The 26,412-nt window shown below is 44.8% G+C and overlaps 1 protein-coding gene across 1 annotated transcript in view; it reads left to right on the top strand.

The window, feature by feature from the left end:
- The window catches only part of KIAA1328 (KIAA1328 ortholog), a 134,787-nt gene that overhangs the window by 56,489 nt on the left and 51,886 nt on the right, over positions 1-26,412 (top strand). Inside the window, exons 7-8 of the mRNA XM_066602634.1 lie at positions 17,842-18,440; positions 21,359-21,454. Coding sequence (XP_066458731.1) covers positions 17,842-18,440; positions 21,359-21,454 — 695 coding nt within the window. The remainder of the gene's footprint in view (positions 1-17,841; positions 18,441-21,358; positions 21,455-26,412) is intronic.

Below are 26,412 nucleotides of genomic sequence, written 5' to 3'. Positions count from 1 at the left end.
CTCTCCTCCGAATCCACTGCCCGACGTCCCGCAACCCGTGCCGGCGTGCATGCGCAGTAACAACGCATGACGCGCCGGCATGGTTATGTGACGCGCCGGCATGGTCATGTGACGTGCTGCCAGCGTCGTTGGGCGGGGAAGCGTTTTCACGCTATCTTCTGCTTTGCTACAGCGGAAGATAGCGTGACGGACGGCTTCCATTGACTGCAATGGAAGCCGTCCACGCGTACGCCTGCGACAAATAGAACATGCCGTGGGTGATTTTACAGGGTGGAATTCCACACCGTGAGCATTGCGCTATTAGGTTCAATAGAACCTAGTAGCTGCGGGGCAACGCCACAGATTTCTGCCACGTGGTCCGCGGCAGAAATCTGCCCATGGGAATTGGGCCTGACACGTGACATTAGCGCTTGTGTAGTCATCCCGTGTAAAAGGGCCATAACTCTTTCTTTACACTCCTATATGGTGAGGTGTGTGTCACACACACTTAGAAAGCAGGATCTCTGTACACCTTAGAACTGCTATCTATAGAACGCTGCACCAGTCCGGAGTATGGAGAATCAGATGTGCACCCTGCAGAGGGGAAAATGGCGGAAAATCCAGGATACAAGTCATTTAATGGCCAAAAATGGAGTTCTTTCTCATTTGCAAACGCGGCAGCTTATTCTGAACAGTCAGGTACCCTTTCAGGTTGCATGTTTTCAGAGACACTTTCAAATTCTCAAGGAAAGTGTAAAAAGTCCATAACCCATAATGCATTGGGAGCATAGCAGGTGCTCCATTATTTTGCTCCATGTTGCTTAGAAAATCCTCCCCCCATTGTGCCCAACTATTGTCAGCAGCTACTAAGATTTTGCAATTAACAAAAGGTAAAAAAAAAATATATGTATAAAAATAATATACTGCACAATATAATGTTATCATGATAAAGATTAGTAATGATGGTGCTGGCCGCCCTCCAAGATCCGTTCCCGAGCTCCCGCCGATAGCTCTTCACATTAAACTTCTGCATAAGCCAAGCTCCCCAGCTAATAAACACACCGAGTAGGGAAGTGCAGCATTCCTCTATTTCTTTCTTGCAGTGAGCCTAACTGTAACAATTAAAGGGCTTGTGCCACAATTAAAGGGCTTGTGCCACAATTAAAGGGCTTGTGCCACAATTAAAGGGCTTGTGCCACAATTAAAGGGCTTGTGCCACAATTAAAGGGCTTGTGCCACAATTAAAGGGCTTGTGCCACAATTTAAAGGGCTTGTGCCACAATTTAAAGGGCTTGTGCCACAATTTAAAGGGCTTGTGCCACAATTTAAAGGGCTTGTGCCACAATTTAAAGGGCTTGTGCCACAATTTAAAGGGCTTGTGCCACAATTTAAAGGGCTTGTGCCACAATTTAAAGGGCTTGTGCCACAATTTAAAGGGCTTGTGCCACAATTTAAAGGGCTTGTGCCACAATTTAAAGGGCTTGTGCCACAATTTAAAGGGCTTGTGCCACAATTTAAAGGGCTTGTGCCACAATTTAAAGGGCTTGTGCCCCAATTTAAAGGGCTTGTGCCCCAATTTAAAGGGCTTGTTCAAAAGATTAAACAAAGAGCAGAAAATGTTACACAATAAATTAAAATAAACCAGTATTACTCATTAAGCGCTGCGCCTCTCCAGCACCTCCATTTTAGCGGCTACCACTGCTCTATATTTTCCTTCAGCGACGATGTGCCATACATCCCTGTGACTATTGCAACCAGTCAGTCACTAGCCTTCGCATTGAAAGCTAGCATGCATAGCAGGACACAGTGAGGCCAGCCACATCACCATTGCAGGGAAATAAGCAAAGAACGTCAGGGACCACCAGACCAGCGGTACTGGAGCAGCTTGGTGTTTTTACTTTAATTACACTCCAGTTTCAGGGGAAGAGGGTATATTATCTCCTACTCTCCTCTGCTGCCCCCTTTGATCCACAGGTTCTAGGCCCTGTTTTAGTTAGCCAAGATGACTGCAGCAATTTTCTAAGTACTTAATGCACACTGCTCTCTGATTGGCCAGTGCTGATTTCATGACTATTTCTGGCCAATCAGGCCAGATGTAGTGCAATGGTAGTCGAATATGTACTTGGGAGATTAGGTAATCTGAAGATTGTCAGCCATCTTGGACACCTGAAAAGGGGACCTCAAATCGATGGATCAGAGGGATGGCAGAGAACTACATACAATGTAGCCCCTGCCTGCGCTGTTCCTGGTACACAATTTTGTCCTTAAACCGAAGGGTTGCTTTAAGACCGGCTTCAGATGGGCGATTAAATCAGGCAAGGCAATCGAGAAGCCCGAATCTGAGCCCCATTTATTTGAATGGGGTCATGTACATTAACAATGTGTTTCCCACATAGCATTGCGGTGCCATGCGGGAAAACATCACAACATGTTCTATTTGGCTGCGTGATCTCGCATGGCGGCTCCATTGAAAGCAACGGGAGAACTCTGGGATCCTATGCCGTGGCTATCACAGCCGCGGCAGGGGATCGCTGCATTCCCGAAGTAATGCAAAAGTGTCTACACATTAAAACGCCTCGCATCCACAGGGCTTTCACATGGTGGGGGACACAATATGGGGCGGGATTCACGGCCCCATATTGCTCTCACTAACAAATAAGGGGTTTTGTTTCCTGCTCTTGACCTAATTTTTTAAAACTCCCTGAAAACCTCCTGGGGTTGTCCTGTTTTAGAAAACCAATTGTCAAGTTCCCTATTGTTCCTCTGTTCAAGATCCTCATCTTAAGACGAGAGTGGTCACAAAGAGCATCTCTCACTCGGAAGGACTTGGCCTGCATTAAATGGACAGTCTTTGAAAGGACACAGTGTAATACTTTTCCCTGTGGTGGCGCTGCAGGGGAATTTAATACTCACTGACAGATATCCCCACAGATAACTGCTGACTGCAGAGGACCCAAACACAGGGAAACTCTGTGATCCTCTTATTGTCAAGAGACCCTTCTAACAGGTACAACAGCCAAAAGCACACCATCTGATAAACTGCAGGGCAGGCTCAATCACCGTAGACCCTGGTAGTAGGCAGGGAGCCAGATTGCAATATGAGCTAGCTAAATGTTCAGTGCAGACTAATATGCAGCCTCCCAGCCCAGATTGGGGGAGGGGTGACCGCTAACATAGTCTGCACATATGAACTGTTACAAGGATGTCAGCCCTAGATAAGTGCAAAACACTATACAGCAATACAATCCCTACTGGCAAAGCAGCGGATCGCCCTGCATCACCACAGTGCGCCACACTTGCATGACATCCTGGGCTCGCCAAGCATCTATAGCAAACTGCATGAAAAAAATGTACTGATAAATGTGGGCGTTAGTCTGCATTTTGGCCAAAACACATAAGCTGACTGGCCATGGCAAAGCCACTACACGTACGTCAGTATCTATGCTATCTTACTATTTACTAAATTAAATAGTGAGAAAAGCAGGAGTTAAAAAAAAAATCTGTACTGCACATATCTGATGGTGAGCTGTGCGGATCATCCGCAGTACAGAGGAAGATCAAGAAATCAGGAACGCGCAGACGCTGCTGCTGCCAGGGCTGAATTTCGTATGTGGAATTCGGCTCTTCCATGTGCATGTGGCCTTAGAAGGCATCATAATCAGCTCCCTCTCCCTTCTTCTCTTTCAGAGGCTGTGTAGCATAACCACACCCATTCAATACTACACAGCTGTCTTGTCCTCTTTCTGAGTAGCTTCTGCTCTGTTCCTCCTCAATGTTGACAAGAGCAGAAGATCCTCCCAGAGTGAATTACAGCCCTCCATAATAGTATCTATCTTTGCTCTCTCTCTCCTCCTGGCACTGTCATACAGCCCTCTGTAATAACTCAGTGAAAAGGCCGCGAATGCAGGTTCACAGCAGGGAAGCAGTCTAGGGGAGGAACTGAGAAATAACCCATCAGTTTACTCTTACTGATAGAATTTGCTAAGATTTCAGTCTGCAGTCCCTTGGAAAACAATACAAGCATAGAAATAAAACAATTACAAAAAGTTGTCATTTCCGAAAGCACGTTGACTTAAAAAAAAAAAAAAAAAAAATGCAAAGGTGTACATCCTTTTTTTTTTTTAATATGACAAAAGTTGATATCAGACAGTAAGACACATCCTCAATAATTATAAGCTCCTGAGATGAAACCCAAGGAGGAGGCAGAGAGTTCATTCACATTGTAAGGAGGCTGCATCTCAGAGCAGCAGGTCCCGTCCTTCCTCCTCCGCCGGGTGCATCCTCCCTAACAAACCAAGCATCTGCGAGGAAAGAGTAAATGTTCCTACTTCAATCTCATTTTAATGACACACTCGAGCCCGGGCCCCGAAATGTCATCCTCTGTATTGTAAAACCTTTACAAAGTTGAATAAAGCTTACACATAAGAGCAATCAGCGCTGATAGCAGCAGCAGGCAAAATATCAGTCTCCGGGAATAAATTTTAGATGAATCCGCTCCCCAGACAATTTGAATTTTAAATGTTTTTTAAAAATGTGACATCTCGATATCGCCGGATACAGACGAAAGAGCGAGAGAAGCCGTAAAACCTAAATTTGTGGTGGTTTTTTATTCTTCCCCAGCATCTTCTCTCTTATTTATCGATCTCCCAATCAGGACATTAACTAAGCAACTTCCCGTTTTTAATAATTTACTGCGCTCATGACCCATTAACGGATAACAGCCTTAAAGCTCGGCATTGGAGCAGGCTCGTTTCTCCGAGGAGGCTTTTGCTGTATGGTTTAAATACCTCATGTACGGGGGGTGGGGGGTTGAGTATACCTGAACATTTGGAAAACTGCAGTGTTACGTTCCCCCAGAGCTATGGTGATACTCGATGATACTTCTGCCGCTGTTCCCCTTCTGTCCTTGATTACGGCACTTCTTGCTGGTTTTTTTTTTTTTTGTTTTGGTTCGTTTTCATTTTTGAAACAGGTTTTTGTCCCTTTTTTTCCCCCCCACCTTTTTGAAGTTATCACACTGACTACTAATTCTCATCATATTCTGCCACATCCTGTTCTGTAGAGAGAACTTCTCAGCAGTCCTTTCATTATCACATGCAGGACTACAATGAGAGGTAACACTTCTGTACAGATAAGAGGATTCACCATCCAAAACAGGTATTGGTCACTGCTCACCTCCTCCACCTCCTTGCACAGGTCACAGATCATGCCCACAACACTCTCCCATAGAAGGCAGTGGGTCAGATCATGTCCATTGTGTGAATGGCCCATGAGGCTGCTGTAAAGCATATCTTTGCAGGTTAGGTAGGAAGGCTGCCCCTATATTTATGTACCAACAACTGAATAAAAAATCTACGTTCAGAAAGTAAAAACATGTAGAAAAATGGAAAATTTTCACTATCTGTTTTTAAAGGAGTTGGCCAGCTACTTGACCATTCAGGACTACCAGCAATAAAACAAACTTAAGTGCATTTATTGTAAACTAAAATCAAGCACTTAGAAGTTGTAGGAACCAAATGAAACTTTCTATGTTTGATCGTCATGTTAATATAAGTAAGTGAATACAATATCCCAGCAATAGGAGAACTTATTGCAAAAAACTGACCCCTTGAAGGGAGGCTCTAGTACCCTGTTGTACTGCCTCTATTTTGAATATATCGATACGGCCAGGCATGCTAGCATACAGATGCTGTATGGTATCCTGCGGCACACCGGTCTACATTTGCTATAATTCAGCCTCTAGATCAATGTAGTTGGAGTCCCAGATGGTCCCAGACATGTCCTATTGGAGATAAATCTAGCAACCGGACAAGTATGACAATATTGTGGAGGCATTCTTGTGACCCCCTCTTGCTGTGTGCGGCCGAGCATTATCCTGCTGCCTCTTGGAAGCCGCCATGAGAGGAACACATGTGGCTGCAGGATGTCCTGAACATATCGCTGAGCTGTCATTGTCTCTCGTACCGCTACTAGGTGACCGACTGTTGTATGCAATGGCCCCGCAGAGCATCACACCAGCAGTGGGGGGTAGTGTGCTGCTCCACTGCAAAGACAGGATTGAGGCGCTCACCTCGAGGTCTTGAGACACGAACATGGCCGTCGCCAGTGCCCAAACTAAACCTAGATTCATCATTGAAGACAAGCCAGTCCCACTGTATAGCAGTCTAGTTTCGTCATTCATGACACCACTGCAAATGGGGTACTGGAGACAATGGTGGATGAGTATCAAAGGCAGTACACATGATGGGTACCTTGAGACCAAATGACCTTTTAGCCTAGTGCCTGGAAATGGTTCTAACAGACATCTAACGATGGCGCCACCTGTCTCTGGATGGCAGACAAATAGTGGGAGCTGCTTGTGCTTGTCAGACGATCAGATGATCCTCTACTGGCGGTCTGTTGAGGGTGTCCTGAGCTTGGACCTCACGCATGCACTAGCCCCAACCTTTCCTAACAGTCTGAACTGAATGGCTCAGACGACAGCAATTTGTTAATACGACCATCCAGCTTCTCAAATTCCAATAATGCCCCCCTCCCCCTCCCAAGCTATCAACTGGTCAAATTCTTTGATTGCATCGTAGAGGCGTCTAGTGGTCAACAAGCTCTATACAAGTGAAGAAAAAGGTCCTCTACACACAAGGAGCCTCTGAGAGCCCTTTTATAGGGTGACGGTGGAACCACTTGTAGGCTTTATTCACACCTGTTTTATCTTGTCAATTTTCCCGCAATAAAACGCCAAAAGTCAAGACCATCTGATGCATTGGATACCAATGCCTCAGTGTAGATAGGTGATTTTTCCGGTGCTTAAAAATGGCCGGCCAGAAAAGATAGCGCATATGGTACACATTACGGCCAGCCGTTTTTACCCTGGCCGGAAAAGATAGGTCTGGACCTATCTTCTGGCCGGAATACGCCAGCCGGTCCCATAGACTCCTATGAGAGCTGCCAGAAAAGGGAGGTGCGAGGGAGTTTAGCAGTGGCTCTGCTAGGGTCTCTTCCCCTCTCTGCCACTTGCCGGCTGTTGGCAAAAGGAGGGGTGGTAGATTAGCATACTAGCTCCCGCCCTGCACTGCCCCCTCCCATTGCATGCAAGGGGCAGAGAAAGGGCGGGAGTTCAGCACACTAGCTCCGCCTCCTCCGATTGCCATCAGCCGGCAAGGGGCGGAGAGGGGGGAGGGAGTCTAGCAGAGCTAGACTATCTCTCCCTGCCCGACGGTATTCTGGGCTGTGGCGTGTACTTTCCGCATCTGGGCCATCTGAACGGGCGCTTAAACGGGAGATGCAACCATGATTTGGTTATGGCTGCCTCTTGTTCATGCAACTTTCGCATCGCCCATGTGAAGGAGCCCTTAGGGTGTTGGGGGGGTAAGACCATTTATCTAATCACACCACAACCCTAATCCCTTGCATATCTGTCTGAGATGTAACTGCATGCAGAGTTTTATAGCAAAATGACAACTTCTAGGAACCTGACTTTTTTTTTAATATAGTGTATACTTCTCCCTCGTCAGACACTGGGATCTGGTGCTGTAGCCTCACCATTGCCACAGGTAATCCGGTAACCGCTGCAGCGTCACCACTTGTTCTCCTGACATTAGCTCCCACATCCTGAGTGCCATGATGCCTGTAGTTTAGGAACGTGACGCTGTAGCGGTGATCTCATTTACTGTGATGACATGTCACCACAATCACCGGGACCGCAGTGCTGGATCCTGATGGCCGTGGAGATGTAAGTATACTTCAATTTGTTTTAATGCAGAAAATCCCATTGAAGCCGGGTTTTCCTGATAACCCCTTTTTAATTAGGAAAAAATGCATAGGTGATACACCCCTTTTTAAGTTTTTGAAGAAAAAAAATCACGTTCTCACTTACCCACATGATGGGATATAACTTATTGGACTCTCTCCACAGGAACAAAAATGGGGTCCCAGGTGTCTAAAGATGAATGGCTGGTCATGCATGTACACGATCACTGCATTCAGTTCAGAGATAGTGCTTGTCCCCTCTGCCCGACAGCCCCATAGGGATACATAGAGCAGTAGTGGACATGCCCGACCGCTGCTCGGCTCATTCACGGACAATCCCTTTAACCTTTATCTTGAGAGAAAATAAGGTGATTAATTACGGTGCTAAAGCAGCAAGTAGAAGATGGAGTGTTTATATTTATCCTATTGTACTAACTTTCTCCCAACACCCACCTACACCTGCACGCTCCGATGGCGGACGGTGAGGGGAGTAAGCTGCTGATGGGACATATGTTCCCTTAGGCCTTGTTCACATAACAGATTTTCACATCCGTGCTCTGTCTGTATTTGCTGCTGACCCATAACAATCAATGGGACTGTGCAAACATCCACTGATTTTGTAGCATTTCCCTTTTTTGACCCAACGTCCTAGACGGCGGTTACACATCCAAGTCAATGTACTCGGAGGAGATACGTGTGTGATCTATTTTTTACTGATCACTGCGAAGCAATTCTAGAAAAATTCATATATATTTTTTCTTTTTGTATGCGAAGAATAACTGATAACACACGGATGTAAAGAACTGACACACACAGTGGATATCACACAGACATACACATTAACCCCCAGAAGCTGAGCCTGTACCATCCACAGCAGCTGCCTCCTGTTACAACAGCTGGGGTCGGTGAAAACACTGATCCCTGCTGCTAACCCTTTATATGCCCTGATCAATGTTGATTGCAACATTTAGGAGTTTAACAAAGGGAGGGTGCTCCCTCTGTGACGTCGTTGGCCCTCCTCCGTGAAATTCTGGCTGGGTGGTTGTTGTCATGGCATCCGGGGGGCCAAAATAGGCCATGTCCTTAAAGGGTTAAAGTCAGTCTGTTTTTCACGCCCTGAAATTGGACATGCTCATATGAATAAGGCCTAAGAACAGGATCTGTCCATGAAATTCAACATGCTGCTCCTCCCCCCCCCCCCACATGGGCCACATACACACAAGATAGCTGGCCGGAATCGGCACATTGAGGGGACTTTTCTTTTTGCGTGGCTTTAGGATTAGCCTCCCCCCCCCCCATTTCCTAATGTTCTGTTGGATCATGTAGAAAGCGATGGTCTCACGGGGTCAGCACCTTTTTAATAAGATTAGCTTCATTTATTGACTTGTCATCTCTTGAAATTTCTAGTGGATTCAGCAAATAAATGGCGCAGCGTTGGTAGAGAGCGCGGTTCTCTGCTTTCAGCTGCTACATCTGTGTTAAGTCGGAAGCCACAGGGCCCGAGTAGTTTTAATGAGCGGCTGTGCCAATTTCTCACATTTACTTGGACATCTCATACCCCTTGCCGTTGCCATGAGTCATGGCTACTGGCTGTGGCAGCAACTGCTTTGTTGCTATCGGCGGAGAACAATAATTCTTCATTTGTGTAATATTCCTGCATTGAGATGGAAAATGGCATAATGTGTTTTTTCACTCGGTGGTAGAGAATAGGCCCCAGGGGTAGCTTATGAAGACATTAGCCAAAGTAACAAGATTCAGCTTCTCTCTTTTCAGTCCACTAGGTTTCAAGTTCTTGATTTGAGTTGTCTTACAGCAAATTATAATGTATGTAATTTTTTTTTTTTTTTGGTTTAACCCCTTGAAGACAAGGCCATTTTTTCGGTTTCTCCTTCCCACTTTCAAAAAGTTATAGCTTGTCCACCTTTTTGATTCAGCACTTTATCTTTTTTTTTAAATTTTTATTTTATCATCTGACTTCTTTACCCAATTAAGTTGTCCTTTCCCCGTTTTATGGTAATGACCGCTTGGACACTTATCCCATTATTGTGCTCCCACGTGTCTCTTGGGATTACCAAACTTAAAGGGGTTTTCCTGGGAAATACTCGTACTATTGATGGGCTGGGGTCCGCTTCTCGGGACCCTAGCCAATCAGCTGTTGGGGAACTTGCTGTCAGCGGCGCTGCACACGGGTACGGAGTGGACGCTTCTGCTCCGACCCCTGTGTAGTGTCCAGTGCATGTGAAGCTCCCATTGATTTTAATGAGAGCTGCGCCCAAAGGGTCCCTTCATTGGAGTGTAAGCGTTTTTGCAAAATAAAAGTTGCACATTTGCGCGCACAACTGCAAAAAATACGCACCGATGCATTGAAATGGCCACATTCTTTAATGAGCGCCAGACATGCTCTTTTCCTGTGGAGGAAAATGGAGCATACTACGTTTTTGCAATTGCACATACAAAATACGTTTGTGACGGAACCCATTGGAATCAATTCATTCTATTTTCAGCGTATTGCGCAAATTTTGCACGCAAATGCGACCGTGTGGAGTCCCAACGGGGCATACAGTTATACCTCCACTTTAGAAAGGTAAATTGGTTCTACTTTTAGTTTAGGTGGTTCCATTTAATGTACCATAGAATATACCAAAAACTTCTAAGAATTTCTAAATGTGATGAAATGGGGAAAAAAAGAACCATAATTGCACCATTTTTCGGGGCTTCTAGTTTTTACTGCATACATGGTGCAATAGAAATGACATGTTTAACTTTTATTCTGAGGTTAAATACAATGACTAAGAATATTACTGTTCTGACCCTCATGAATTTTTAATCCGCACATATTTAATATCTGAATAGAATTGCACAACTGTTCATACTAACCACAGAAAAAGGCAAGGTTCTGGGCGCACATTTTAGTGGAAGTTTGTGGGTCCATCCGCCACATCCAGGTAAGCTTTATTGGACAGGTAGCTCTAAAAGACAACTGTCTTTGGACCAAAAGCCTCCAATGGACTCTGGGTCAGCTCATACCTAGTTATTGACTTTTAATAAGGGCTCGTTCACATGGCCGTATGATAGGCAGCCCATACAAGGGGTACATATGATACACAGAGAAATAGAACATGCTGCAATTTATTTCTCTCATGTATATCAGCCGTTATTAGAAAGTATACCACGGAGAGTATCTAATGTCATGAGGGCCAAAGGAGCCCCACTAAGTAGTAATACATCAAAATAAATACTACTATTGGTTCTTTCTCAGGTGTCCAATAACTTTTGGTAGGATAGTGTATCATTGTTGGGTTTTATATTCTCTGCTGATTTTGTAACAAATCTTTAGCGCTCAATTTTATTTTATTTTTTCCTGTTTACACAGTTCTAAATCCTCTTTGTTCATGTAAATGAAAAATTAAAATATTCCTGCAACCACCACTAGAGGGAGCTCACTGCATCGTAGGTTATTGTTTTCAATGTGCAAACAGTATGCAGATACTCCTGAGCTCCTCCTAGTGGTGGCTGCAGATGGCCAGAATTTTATCATTTCACTCTAAGGAACTGCAGGGGTTATCAGAAAAAAAAAACTTTTAGTTTCAAAATCTATTCTTACAGCACTCGATCATTATAGAATTGTAGACTGAGTGAAACACGTTAGAATGGTGTTCAGTGATAGCGATTAACTTTAAGCTTTGTTTACTTAAAACCCCTTTTAAATTCCGTCTCAGATGATGATGGAGAGGAAGGGGCTAATGTGCCGAGCCTAAATTCTCCTCTTCTGCGCATATCTCACCTTCACTCCCCATGGTGAATGCTCCCGGGAGCTGTAAGTGAAGTGCATCCCATCTACATTATTGCTTGATGAGAGCTTTTCTATCACTTTAATTACTTATAGGAGTCACCAGCTGAACAAATACTTTAATTATTTGATTTTGACCCTGAGATGTTGTGGTGTGGAAACTTATCTGTATTTCCAGGGAGCTGCAATTTATCATGAGCTGTATAATGACTTTTAATAGATGCAGGAGGATTATAATTACTGGGTGTCCAGCTGTGATCACTCCGCACCTCCATCACATCCTAGTCCCTCCTGAGCAGCTTCGGCCATATGAAGCGAAAGGCAGGAGTTTTTTTTCCTAACTATTGAAAGTTACACCTTGAGGACAAAACTTGTAGGTAAGATAAGAATGTGAATGTGCAATGGGTGCAGCTCTTCGTTTTAAAGGGGTTGTGCACTTTACTTTTGGTGACCTATCCTCAGAACAGTTGATCATCAGGGGCCTGCCATTCAGGACCCCCTTACCATCAGCTGTTTGCCCGGCTGCTGTCAGTGTTTATGGAGCAAGAAGCAGATACCATTAGCAACCCAACTTGGAGTGGAAGTTCCTTTTCCCACTGAATTAATTGGGAACAGTGACTGCAGTACCAACCAGTCAGCTTTTAGCGCTATACACACTGACAGCGGTCTGGCAATCAGCTGATCGCCCAGGGGTCTCGAGCAGTGGTTCCCTGCCAATCGGCTATTGGTTATTCATAGTTAAGAAGTGGACAACTCTTTTTAAGCTATTCAATTGAAACGCGTCCTGTAATACAATGGGAAAGTCTTCGATGGTTTTGAAAATCATAGAATAGAATCGTAAAGTTGGAAGGGACCTCCAGGGTCATCGGGTCCAACCCCCTGCTCAGTGCAGGATTCACTAAATCATCCCAGACAGATATTTGTTCAGCCTCTGTTTGTAGACTTCCATTGAATGAGTGGTAACCTGTTCCACTCATTGATCACCCTCACTGTCAAAGTTTTTTTTTTCTAATATCTAATTTGTGTCTCCTCCCTTACAGTTGTATCCCATTGTTTCTAGTCTTACCATGTGCAAATGAGAATAGGGCTGATCCCTCTGCACTGTGACAGCCCTTCAGATATTTGTAGCTATTAAGTCTTCTCTCAGCCTTCGTTTTGTAAGCGAAACATTCCCAGATATTTTAACCGTTCCTCATACAACTTGGTTTGTAGACTGCTTACAATCCTGGTAGCTCTTCTTTGAACTTGCTCTAGCTTGTTGATGTGTTTTTTTGTTTTTTTTTTAATTGGTGTGCCCAGAACTGGACACAGTATTCCAGATGAGGTCTAACTAAGGAAGAGTCCAGTGGGATAATTACTTCACGTGATCTAGACTACATCCCAGAATTGTCTTTACCTTTTTTGCTATTGCATCACACTACTGATTCATGTTCATCTGTGATCTATTAGTATACTCAAGTCTTTTTCACATGGGCTATTGTTTAGCCCAGCTCCTCCCATTTTGTATGAATTTTTTTTTTCATTTTTCTTGCCCAGATGTAGGATTTTGCATTTTTTCTTGTTAAATATCATTGTTAGTCGTCGTCCACTGTTCAAGCTTGTCCAGATCTTTTTGAATCTTTACTCTCTCCTCTTCAGTGTCGGCAATCCCTCCTAGCTTTGTGCCATGGCAAACCTCATCAGTTTCCCCACAAATCCCTAATTAGATCATTTTTATAAAAATGTTGAATAACACTGCGCCTAGGAAAGAGCCTTGTGGTATCCAACATGACACATTCTTCCAATTGGATGGGCAGCCCTTTCTGACCACTCTAAGTACGATCACTCAGCCAGTTGTGTATTTACCTAACAGTTGCCTTGTCTATTCCATATTTAGTAATTTTTTTCAGTAAGGATGTCAAATGCTTTGCTGAAGTCAAGATACACCATACTTACCGCTTTTTCCTGATCAACCCAGTCCGTGATTCTGTCATAGAAGAAAATTGCATTTGTCTGGCATGACTTGTTTTTACAAACCCATGCTGGCTCTGGTTAATTACTTCATTTTCATCCAAGTACGTACATACATGCTGTTTAAAAATGTGTTCAAAGATCTTTCCCGGTATAGAAGTCAGGCTCACAGGCCTGTAGTTTCCTGGGTGCACCTTCCTCCCTTTTTTGAAGATGGGGACAATATTTGCCCTTTTCCAATCTTCCGGGACTTCTCCTGTTCTCCAATTTTCAAATATTACGGTTAGAGGTTCTTGAATTTATGAAAATTGTGTACAAGTTATAAAAATGGAGTGAGATAAATTAGGCACCACCACTTACTTGATGTGATAAACACTTTACTGATTGCTGATCATTTGTGCAAAAAATGGCAATACAGTATATACCATAGCCAGAGTTGCACATGTGATTCTTAAAGGGACGTCCTCACCACGAAAAAGACTTTTAGACCGTTATGTGCATGCTGTCCCTGCTGAAATGACATCCATGAACAGCTATCCCTGTACACTGAATGGCCACTTGATTACAGACCCCATCTAGTAGTGCATTGGGCCTCCTTTGGCTTTGAGAACCTCAGCAATTCATTGTGGCATAGATTTTACAAAGTGATGAAATCCTTCTGTAGTAATATTGGTCCATGGGGATAGGAAGCTTCTTGCAGTTGTCCAAAGTAGATTGAGGTACTGACCTGTTCTGAGCAGCTGCACGGAAGAGTTCATCAAATTTATGCTGACCTCCCATCAGCATATTGCAACACAGATCTGGATTCCTCTGACCAGGGGATGTTTTTCTGCTGCTCAGTGATCTGATTTTTGCACTCTTTTTCCGGCTGGAGTCTCCTCTATCTATTTCTCTGACAGCAATGGCGCTGGAACTGGTCGTTTGCTGTTATAGCCCATCGGTACTAAGAAACAATGACTTGCACATTTGGACACATTAGTTGGAGCGTCAGCGTTGCATACTGCTGTCATTTGCTTGACTGTGTACCCCTCACTTTCAAAACGATTCTTAACATCCTCCTCTAACCCCTTTCCATCCACACGGTCCCCTTCTACTGGATGTTTTTCCCTTTCCCATCCAATTTGTATCCTGGTTTTCCTAGGGGGCTTACTCTTCTGCTTTTATACAACGGCGCTATATGTTGGCTAAAGCCAGTACTGCATGAGGTGACACGTTGGATAGGCTCCGGCAGCAGAGAGGCTGGCAATATACAGTAAGAGAACCCCGACGGAAGTCTTCCAACATCGGAGCTGTACAGCCTTAAATCCTAATGTCTTCAGACGTCAGACAGTGGATTGGAAAGGGTTAATCCCACCAATCTCTGTATACTCCACATCATTACACAAGATTTGCCTGTGTCTCCGCCTAGTTTAGCTCAGATTGCTGGATTTTCCCCCGTAACATGGATTCACTCCGGGGTTGCTGGGATAATTTCCATGCAGGGAAGCGCTGATCGTGAAGGGGCTGGGGTCTTTAATAAAGTGGCTAGTTGATGTATGTACACCTGATTAGGACTTATGGATATTCTATAGGATCATACATGACCCCCCCCCCCCCACATCCAATCTATTAGCCATCGCAGCTGCACGGAGCGGCTATGGCGCCCACGTCCCGTCCATGGCCGTACGCTGTTTTTGTCTTGCTGTGTCGGTGTAGTGATGACTGGTAGCCGTCTGCCGTTGTGTGTCTAGACGCAGATTTCATGTAAAGTTATTCTGCTACCCTCGCCCCCCTCCCTTCTAGTCCTCTCCTTTTTAAAAAGCTCCTTGCTAATAACCTTAATCATTTTATTTTGGATACGGGGAGCAGGAGCTGTGCACTGTTCCCGGAGGGACGCCTAAGAACTTATTAAAACATTGCAAGTGTTTTCCTTCTCGCTGTCTGTTCCAGCAGCAGCCTCGGAGCTTAAAGCCGAGCAGAGCAAACCCCCAGGGCCCATTAGCTTTAACTTGTTTACCGCACTGATATCTATATGTTAAACGACAGGAGAGTTCAAGTTATTGAATAATTTAAAATTCTGCTCTAATTGGTGTCATATGACCTGGAAAAGGCCATGGATGACGCCGCGAGCACGCTGCGAAACACTCATGAATAATTCATCGGCGAGATCATTCATTTGCCGCCGTGTCTTGTTAAGAGACAGAAGTTTGTATGTAATAAAGGATAATGCAACACCTGTAAGTATTTAGTTCAGAAACTCGAAGGTAATCTACCTTGATGATCGCCTCGCGAAAGACGCCAGTGTGCACCACGTAATTATACCGGAGAGATTGCGGACCATTTATACGGAGCGGGACGTTGGCAGCGCTCATTGTGCAGCTGTTACAGAACATATTCCTCTTCTCCGGGTTCTGCCCTTCATCTAGCGAGGTAGATGGATGAAATTACACCAGCGCAGCGGCCTCGGGAGGGTTGGCGGGGAAGGGTCATACTACTGACCCCCACGAACTGACCCCTCGCCTCTTTTTTTTGTCTATATGGGGAACTGTACTCTTAACCCTTTTGAGGACGTGGCCTATTATGGCCTCTACAGAAGACTTTAAAAAAAAATTTTTTTTTAAATCTCCACCCCCTTCAGAGAGATTTACGTTTATTTTCCCACCAAAGTAGCCATGTAAGGGCTTGTTTTTTGTGGGATGGTGCGTATTTTTCAGCTGTTTTTTTTTTTTTCTTTTTCTTTCATACATATAACTTTTTTTATTTATATATTTATTTTTGCTGCACTTTTCTATTTCTGCTGTATCGATGCACCAACCAGAGTGAATGGAGCCCCAACCAGAGTGAATGGAGCCCCAACCAGAGTGAATGGAGCCCCAACCAGAGTGAATGGAGCCCCAACCAGAGTGAATGGAGCCCCAACCAGAGTGAATGGAGCCCCAACCAGAGTGAATGGAGCCCTTGACACACGTGTGCGGTGCGGCTCCTTTCATTTCAATGGTGCTAATGGAAATAGCTTTAGGACACTTCAGTTGCAGTAAAGCTATATAGCTCGGCTATTACCATCAGCCCCATTGTAATGAACGGAGCGGCAGTGTCCATGCACGATCACTCTTGGGATCATTAGGGGTCCCAGTGGTCAAATCCCAGCTGATCTATCCAGTGGTTGGATGGAAACTGAAAAAAAACTAACTTTTTCTTTTGGAGTATCTATTTAAAGGGCCACTTTGGTAATTTTTTTTATTTATCATGCAGCCATACCCCCAGTATATAGAAGTCGGCTAATGTTAGTTTGGTTGGTTAGTTAGTTAGTTCTTTCTGTCTGAAATTCCCAGACGGTTTCTTTTCTTCAGATGGTCATGTGATCTCAGTCCTAAACCGCTCAGATCTACTTGCGGTTATGGATTAATTTGTCAGTCTCAGTTTGTGTGATGCTGTTGCATAGACCCTACCACAAACCGCCTAGAGGCGAAAGTACACACTTCTATTACAGTCACTGGTGATCACACAGTTATAGTAGAGGAGATCACAGCTCACCCTCTTTATATAGGGTCTGCAGCGTATTTAGGTGGATTTAGAAAATTAGGATAAACTGCCCATCGAGCAGGCAAAAATGATATAGCTTCAGCTAATGCTGTGCTGATGCATCATGGGATGGATTGAAAAATGGTACCTGATAAGCATCAGATAGGAAGCTGCACTGCAGTGAAAGGAGTGAAATACACAGGATGAGAACTACAGAGTATGACAGGCAATGAGGTGAAAGGGACAGGCATGGAAAAATGTGTTTTTCACCCCAGTGGCCCTTTAACATTACGTCAGTGCCGAACTTTGCTGCTACTTTGACTTCTAGGAGAAAAAATTGTTTGCGTTGTCACACAATACGGTAATTTTTATTTTTCCATTTACAAGGGTTTTCCTGGCAAATACTATTGATCACATATCCTCAGGATAGGGGTCCACCACTTGGGACCCCGGCTGATCAGCTGATTGGGCACCCGCTATCAGCACTGCAATATACAAGGGTTAGAGTGGAAGCAGCTGGCTCCAACCCTTGTGTAGTGGCTGGTGCTTGTAATTGCAGGTGCAGCTCTCTCATTAAAATCAACCCCTGTATATTGTGGCGCTCACCTGATCAGCCAATTGGCTCTAGTCCTGAGCGGTAAAGCCCAGACAATCAATTATTGATGACTTATCAAACTGACATGTTCATATCTACTAGCAGCAAGCAGAGATATTGAAATTAGCATTCACTGAATCTTAGATGTGCTGTGAGGGGAGCTGGTGGTCCACATGCAATAAGGAGAGGGTCGTCTTTAAAGCTCGTGTTATATAACAATCTAGGAGATCGTATAATGCTGTCTGGTAATTTATAACTTATTTTTATACCCTTTCTAAAGGCCCCTATAACCCGACAACATCTGACGGCAAGCGAACTGGACGGCTCCTACCTTGGCCAGCAGAACCACAAGGCCGGTAGTGAAAGTGGAAGCCTATGCTCCATTGTACCCCAGCCGCTCTGCAGAAGTGACCCCACGTCTAGAAGTGGCTGTCACCGCCTCCCACCTGATAGATGCTCCTCCAGAAACTGTCTTCCAAGTAAATGCCCCGATGCACGGATACCTCACATGCATTACACAGACTTCCCTTGTGGTCATCACTGCAGTAATGCCTTAAAGCAAGCGGTATCCCATTGCTGCTTACATCCTCCAGTGCATGACACCATAAGAAGAAGCCCTCCTGATCTGTCACTAGTACGACCCCCGGAAGACTGTCTGGCCTCCCGATGCTCCCCCATGATTGGCGTAAGGACTGGAGAACAAGCGAGAGATTCAGCCGTTGGCAAAGGAGTATCGGAGCAGCGGAAGCAGGAGCTGCTGCTGCAGAAGCTGGAGGTGGAGATAGAGAAGGAGCGGCTGCAGCAGCTTTTGGCGCAGCAAGAAATCAAACTGCTGGAGAAGCAGCAACAGTTGCAGCATGCCCGGCTGGAGGCCAACAGGTGAGGATATACAGACCAGATCTAGATGAGTTCGTGGGAACTCGGACTCAGGACACACTGCTGCACTACTTCAGGTGTGTACGGGCAGAGAAGAGCGTTGGCGATTGTGCGTAATCCAGTATAATCTACCGTACTTGTCATAAAGCACTGCCCCATGATGCCTGCTCACTGGGGGGAGTCCTGGATGCCTATAGAGAGTAAGGTTGGGCAGTATACCAGTATAGAAGTAAAGTAATATAATATAAGTAATATTGGGACCACAGGATATGTATTGTGGTATTTTGGCCCCATCTCATCCTTCACAAAATCACTCATCCTGACGTTTCTAATAGGAATAATACAAGCAAGTTACTGTGCAACAACGGCCCCAGTAATTCACCTGACTTAGAACCCAGCTAAGATGTCAGTGGGTCTCTCTGCTAACATACCTGCTAATCGTTTCAATAACAATCAGCAGAATAGTGAGTGCAGCTCAGGAGTGTAATACAGGATGTAACTCAGGATTCGTAATGTATGTACACAGTGACTCCACCAGCAGAATAGTGAGTGCAGCTCTGGAGTATAATACAGGATGTAACTCAGGATTAGTAATGTATGTACACAGTGACTCCACCAGCAGAATAGTGAGTGCAGCTCTGGAGTATAATACAGGATGTAACTCAGGATCAGCACAGGATAAGTAATGTAGCATACAGTGACCACCAGCAGAATAGTGAGTGCAGCTCAGGAGTATAATACAGGAAGTAACTCAGGATCAGTACAGGATAAGTAATGTATGTACACAGTGACTCCACCAGCAGAATAGTGAGTGCAGCTCTGGAGTATAATACAGAATGTAACTGGATCAGTACAGGATAAGTAATGTATGTACACAGTGACTCCACCAGCAGAATGGTGAGTGCAGCTCTGGAGTATAATGCAGGATGTAACTCCGGATCAGTACAGGATAAGTAATGTATGTACACAGTGACTCCACCAGCAGAATAGTGCAGCTCTGGAGTATAATACAAGGGATTAGTAATATAGAAAGTCAACTTCTTGTGTAGATTATTGTATATGTAAAATCTGTTTAGAGATGAATAAGTTCTCTAAAGTAATACAACCTCACATTGCAGAGCAGTCTGAGGTCACGGCTACATATTATCCATCACCTGTAAGAGCAAGTTAAAAAGTTAAATCTAAGGTTTCTCCAAGTTCACTCCATCTGCTGTCATCTCATGCGCTCCCTTCACCGTCTCGTTGTCATGAGCGTTCCGGCTGCATTACCAGGCCTCCAGCGCGTCGCCTTCGTTCCATTTAGAGGTTCTCGGTGAGATGTGCAGTGTGCTGGCACCGTTTCTGTACTTTGGACTCTTTCGGGGATCAGTGAACCAGAGAGTCTTAGAAGAAATGATAGACAGCAGTGTTCTTTGTGAGATCTGTACCAATATGTAAGACCCGAGAGTCTAGTCAACTACAAAATGCTCTATTAAGGGTGATTTACTGCAAAAGCATACTCCAAACCCTTAGCTGTTTAACCGTGTTAACATTATCAAATCAATACGCCATCAATATACAGACAAAGCAGGGGTATCGCACAGGGTGAGTATTCCGCCTCTGACTATACTACGACAGGAAGAACGAGCATGACATTTTTTCCCCCAAACTTTATTGATTTACCCACATATTACAACAGATGCTGGAAGTGGTACCCATTCACTTTATGCACTTTTGGGCATGTCGCAATGTGTTGGCTGATACTGCCTGCAGCTCTTTGACGGTCATGCTGCGAATAGTGTTTGTGATGTTTACCTTGAGTTCATCCAGGTTATGCCGTTAATTAGCATATACGTCTGCTTCAAATTTCCTGGTTTTGCTGTGTCCGTAAAAGTCCAATCTAACAAAGCAGTGCGTTATTTATCCTGTACTGTGAATGGCGTCAGAATAAAAAATGCAGAATGTCAAATTGTACCAATAGAAACTACAGGACGTCCTTTCGTTTTTCAGTACTTGCATGGTACATTATGTAGTATCTTGAGAAATACAAGCCCTCAGTCAGCTACATGGATGGGTATTTACAAGTTTTATGATGGTTTTTTTGAAAGTTAGGAGGAAGAATGGAAAATTGGGGGGTTAGCCATGTCCTTAAGGGGTTCTGTCACTAAAAAATAAAAATGCTATTCTTATCTATTCCTCCCCCATCAGTCTACTTACCAGATCTTCACCTCCCTTTATCTTCTCCTGTCTCCTGCAGTCCAGGGGGTCACTTCACCTCCAGCTGCCTGATTCTTCTCCTTCCTGTGAGGTTACAGTACATTATGTTGGCAGTTTGCCAATGTACCTTACGTCGCAGGCCAGCAGGAGGACTGCCTATCTTCTTCGGAGATTGCTCATGCGAGCTATCTCTGAAATAGATTACAATTCCTTCCTAGGCAGTGAAGCTACAGCACTGACCCAGCCGGAAGGAATTTGTGATATGCAGTCCTCCTAACAAGCTGGGCCCAGCCTGCAGTGAGCTGACCTGGGGCATTAGAGATGCTCAACCAGGAGAAGATGCGATAAGGAGACAGACAGGGAAGGAATAGGTAAGTTTTTTTAGATATTTCTTTTTTTCTCAAAACCTCTTTAAGGGGTTAAAAACCGTCCCACACCCCGAAAACCCCTTTTAGATGTCAACCGTCATAGGGCGGATTCGACACTGCCATTATTTTTGGTTTTCTGCCCTGGGACAAGGCAGCGGGCACAAATGTGAAGAAAGCTGAAGGCTAAATCAACACTTGCTAAGAGAGTCTGCCTGCAGATGACAAGCGCAGCAGGAGCTCCTGTCATCACATTATATTTGGGGGGACCCTTTTAATACAAAAGAAGTGAATTCTACACCCTGAACATATATTTTTACATTTATATTTTCTGTATTTTTTTTCTTTTATTTTATCCAGAATTTTCCCAAATCCTGAAGCTCCGAGGACAGAGATGGCCGTCATGTCTCCTCCTCTACCTGGAGCAGTAAAGTTAATGAACGCCTCAAGATACAGGTAATCGTCCACTTATAGTATTCAGCTCTTCAAGCTTTTTTTCCTTACACTTTAAGTGGTATGGGAGAGCCCAGACCAATGCGGGAGGTGAACTGTCCATTGGATGGTTCACCTGTCCTTATCATACTACACAGCAATGAGGATATTTCAGTATAGGAGAATCTACTGAAAAGTAACGGACCAGTTAGCTACATATCACATATCTGTTAGTATAATTAGGTTGCTTTGGTAAAATAATGTGAAAGACTTCCTTTAAAGCGACCTTCCGATCCTGGACAAGCAAAGATGGCCGCACTGCTACTCAGAATACATGATGCACAATGTGCGTTGGTAGTCTAGGACACTATATGCTACTCTGACTGGCCAGCACTGCTCATGCGGGCATCACTAGCCAATGAAAGCAGAGAGTGTAGTGTGTTAGACTAATGATGCATACAGTGTACATCAGAGAGGTGGTGCGGCCATCTTTGTTTGACCAGGTTTAGCCACCAGCAGCTAAGTGGTTAAGCGGTCATTGTGTTCCCGGTAGATGTCTCTCACGAGGCTCTTGAGCGTATAAAGACCCTTTACTGCTGAATGAAAGGGTGAAATATATATATTTACTTGTTCTAAGTCTTTCAGGCCTCTATTAAAAATTACCATTTCGCTGGTGCCGGTGAGCAAGAAAACGAGTCTCCTGGGGCCTCCTAAAATAAGCTTCTTATCCCCAGTTGGAATAGCATAACATTCACGGCGGGACGGAGGCAGCTGCTGCTGGAGAGTCATGACAGGGCAGCAGTGAAGCAGAAACTCACCGACTGCCTGTGAATTAGCTGCAGATAATTCCACATTTCACATGCTGTCAGGTTAAGGCTGAAGGTTTACCGCGCAAAAGCTCCAAGACCTCGCCGCTGCCAGCTCTCATCTATAACTCTATGCCGCGCCTGATATACTGCTTCCCGCTCTATACAAGTGGAGCCCTTCCCATGTACTTATCGTGTCCTTATTTCAGATTTTTTTTTGCAATCACATTACACCTGACTGGAGACGCACAGTACAATTTCTGTTCCTTTTTGCCTGGCAAGAAATAACACTGTATCCCTAAACACTTGGCGGACACTGATCCCCACCGCTGCCGACTTATCTGTCTTCCCAGATTCTCTGCCGCACTTTTCTGGGGGTTTTATAAATGTTACTACTTCACCTTAATTCATGTCAACTTGCCCCTATCCTGTAAGGATGGAAGTCACCGGTCAGTCCTTTTATATCTTCCTTAATCTATGTATGCATTGACCCATGCCAAGTTACCAGGCGACTGTCGGATGTCCCAATGATGACTATGCAATAGCCGCCCCCTCCGGTAGGTAATGGAGGGTCAAGGAGTTAAAGCCTCAACTACCATTTCTCCAAGTGTCCTAGTATTTTCCATTGACCCTTCTTACATCCCCAGCTCTGGCATGGAAGGTTGCAATCAATTTTATCTTGTTAGGTGGAGTTCACATAAAGCAGGATTTTGAAAATCTCATCCAAAAGCTGCGCTCAAAACCCGTGCAATGTGGAATTCAAATCCGCCGCATGTCGGTTTTATCACCAATTCTGCACAGGAATTCGCGATGAAACCCACTTCAAAACCGCCACCACATAGTGCGAGTTTGGAGGCAGGCTGTCCGTGGCTAATCTGCAGCAGAATGCCCACTGCGGATATTCCACTGGAAATCACCCCTGTGTGCACCCAACATTATACTCTCTCCCCGCTTTCATGCAGGAGTGATATCTGGTCCCTGAATGGATGTGGAACGCACTGCAGATCTCTTCTGGCCCACCCATTCACAGTGAACAGGCAGACATTCATAGATGAACTGCCTGTTCACACAGCCTGAAAGTCACTTAGTTTTTAGATGAGCTAAAGACCAAGTGAGCTTCCACTTTGTACCCTGCGTAATGCGGTGCTGACAGCAAGTGGTGCCAGATCAGTAGATCGGCCGGGGGCCCAAGCGGTGGACCCCAGCTGATCAACTATTGATGACCTATCCTGAGGAGGGGGCATCCGTAATATTTCACCGGAAAGACCCTTTAATCCTGCGCAGCTGCTTTGATGCGGCAGAATCCCTAAAGCGATTCCGCTGTAATTGTGGCAGGGATTTTCCCCTGTTTCGCCGGAGTTCTTTCTGGTCCTATAATGTCTTTCTGTCTTTCCTGCCCTTTAAAAATAGAGAGAAGAGGCGCACACAATCTGCAGAGCTTATTTACACTTAAAAATCTATCGCCCCCGCAAGCCGCCAAGTGATTAATAGGGCTAACATTTAGGAGATAAATATCCGTATACACAGCAGCATTACTGCGCATCCATTAAGCATCGGCACATACGGACGTGGTGACACCGGCAGACTCCTGATTCCTGCCTTTGTCTGATATCGGGGACGGTGACAAGAGACCTCATTAGAGTCGGTGCAGATCTGGGGGGGGGGAGAGTGCTTTCTGAGGCCAGATAACTAGAAGGCAATTTTTTGCCATTGTTCGACTGAAAACGTCGGATCATAGCCATAATCTTGGTGTGAAAAGGGTCAAATCGTGGATCGCTCTCGGCTCCTAAAATGGTCTGACCTGCATCAGCTTCATTCCCACTTATTTCTACTGCAGCACTGTGTAGTCATTGAAAACGCAGAATAAAGGTCACAAGCAGGAAGGTTTGGGGTTTGTTTTTTTTTTAATTCTCTTGTTCTGATCCCATCTTGGGTTTGCATGTTGCTCTAATGCTGGGATGAGTGCACCACTTCATTATTTGGCCGGCCTTCTGCTAAAAACCCATCTTGAGTCAATGCCTTATTAGTTGAAGGGGGTGTCTTCAGAACAATAGAACATATTTATTACACCGTGTACTACACAGGTGTGAGTGGCCCAACAGACCTCAATGGGCTTTTAGCACTACGTATAGAGCACATAAGAATATGCGCGTAATATCTGGGCGACACGCTCCCGTTAGTGAGCCTTTATGGAGCTATCCCTATGTGTCCAATACTCATTTGTGCAGAATCAGGTACTATACTAGCACTTGCTGACTGATTCTATCTCTGCTCTTCTTTACTTGCTGTCTGATGGTATTTATATGTAATATCTACGCTGTAGGCGTCTTCACATTGCTGATACTAATCTGCCTCCTCAGGGGTAACTACAACTAATAATCAAAGACGGACCTCAGCCTCGATGGCGGCTGTATAGCCAGTGGCCACCGCGGACGCCAAGCTCTAATGCCCCAGAAGCCTACGAGTGGCACAGCTCGGACCGTGCGGTCTACTTCTGTTGTGTCTTATCTGCCATCTCCTCCTGGACAATTAACTGTTTGTTCTAATGATCTCCTCATAAATGAGGCTTCACGTCTAAAGCACTGCACATCCGCTCCTTGCCTCCCTTGCTCTGAACATTTGTTTCTAGTCCCGCATTGAACAGCCTTGTCTGGACAGCTGTAATGTGCGCCGTGTGAGTGGAGGCCTCAGCCCGCTACGTGGGAGCGCCGTCCTGGTGTAGATGAGATGGCCACTTCTACAACTTCAATTACCCAGAACCTCGGCAATTACTCAAAGCAAGCAGCAGCCGGAGGCATCTTATTACGAGCGGCCGGGGAAGGGAGCGCGTGGTCTGGTGTAATTGTACCGGGGTGTGTTTGTGCTGAACATGAAGCCGAGGAAGTTTGTGGCTGCGTTTGATTTACAGTAAAATAGAAGTTTTAATAACTCTAGTAATACTAGTGTGTGACCTAGATAAATGGCGCACGTCCATACTGATCTATAGAGATGTCCTACTTGTAGAGCAGCCTGCTCTGATGCGCCATATTGCCAACATGCCCTTATTATGGTCTCTGAAGTCAGCACTTGGCGTCATTTAAAACTGCACCACACACGTCCACAGGCTGTGTGTGGTACTGCAGCGCAGTCCCCTTCGCTGCACTGACAGGGCACACGTGTTTTTGAGATCGCTGGGAATCTTATATCAGGGCAGGGGTAAGTTAATATTTTCGCATGACCCCGTTAAGCTCGCAATACACTAGAGGAAAGAAACCATTTAGACCACTTTCTGATAACCAAAGGTACCTTTTCGTGACACAAATGAGCGTGATAAATGTCAACCGATTTCTAAGCGATCTGTTGATGAGTTGATCGGCCATGTTGGATTTTTTTTTTCAGTCGTCAAGTGATCTACTTGAAAAGTTCTTCATGTGGAATGACAGATGTGCATTACCTATACTTGATCTTCTCAGCTACCCCCCAGATTCCATCGCTTCCAGGATCTGTTTTTGGATGGCCAAGATGGCTGGCCACCCGATGCTATTGGTTTCAGGTTCCGTTTTTGGACGGCTAAGATGGCTGACACCATTTTCCAACTATATTTTGCACTGATCTGTGATTGGCCAGTGCTGAATACATGACTATCACTGGCCAATCACAGAGCAGGTATAGTGCCCATAGCCTTGTGTGGCGCAGTGTGTTAAGGCAGCAGAATGCAGTCCTACGCTCTCACTTATGACCTAAAGGTTGCAGGTTCAATCCCCGCATGGTTCAGATTGACTCAGCCTTCCAAGGTCGGTAAAATGAGTACCCAGCTTGCCCGTAAACAAAATTTACCTGAAAGCGCTGCGGAATAAGTGCACTATAGGTGATTAGGTAATCTAAAAATTGCAGCGGCCATCTTGGTGAAAAAAATTAAGTACAGGTATTATATACCCTCTGGTTCAAGGACAGAACTTTGCCTTATCTTATAGCATTGTTGTCCGAGATGACAACCTTCACAGATCAACCATGAAGTCGTGGTGAAATTGCAATGTATAGACCACTTTATCAATACTAGCTCCTCATAAAGCGCTATACTGTATTCTACAAGAACATGTCACTCTCTTTTTTGCATGCAGTTTTTTCCCCTAAGGGTTAACCTGTATCTAAAAGCTGCACTAAAAACGGTGCAAAAATTTACTGTATTTTTTTTGG

The sequence above is a fragment of the Eleutherodactylus coqui genome, chromosome 5, assembly GCF_035609145.1.
Source record: "Eleutherodactylus coqui strain aEleCoq1 chromosome 5, aEleCoq1.hap1, whole genome shotgun sequence".
NCBI classification, from domain to species: Eukaryota; Metazoa; Chordata; class Amphibia; order Anura; family Eleutherodactylidae; genus Eleutherodactylus; species Eleutherodactylus coqui.
Note: the sequence above shows the minus strand (reverse complement) of the source record. Positions and strands in the feature narration are given on the sequence as shown.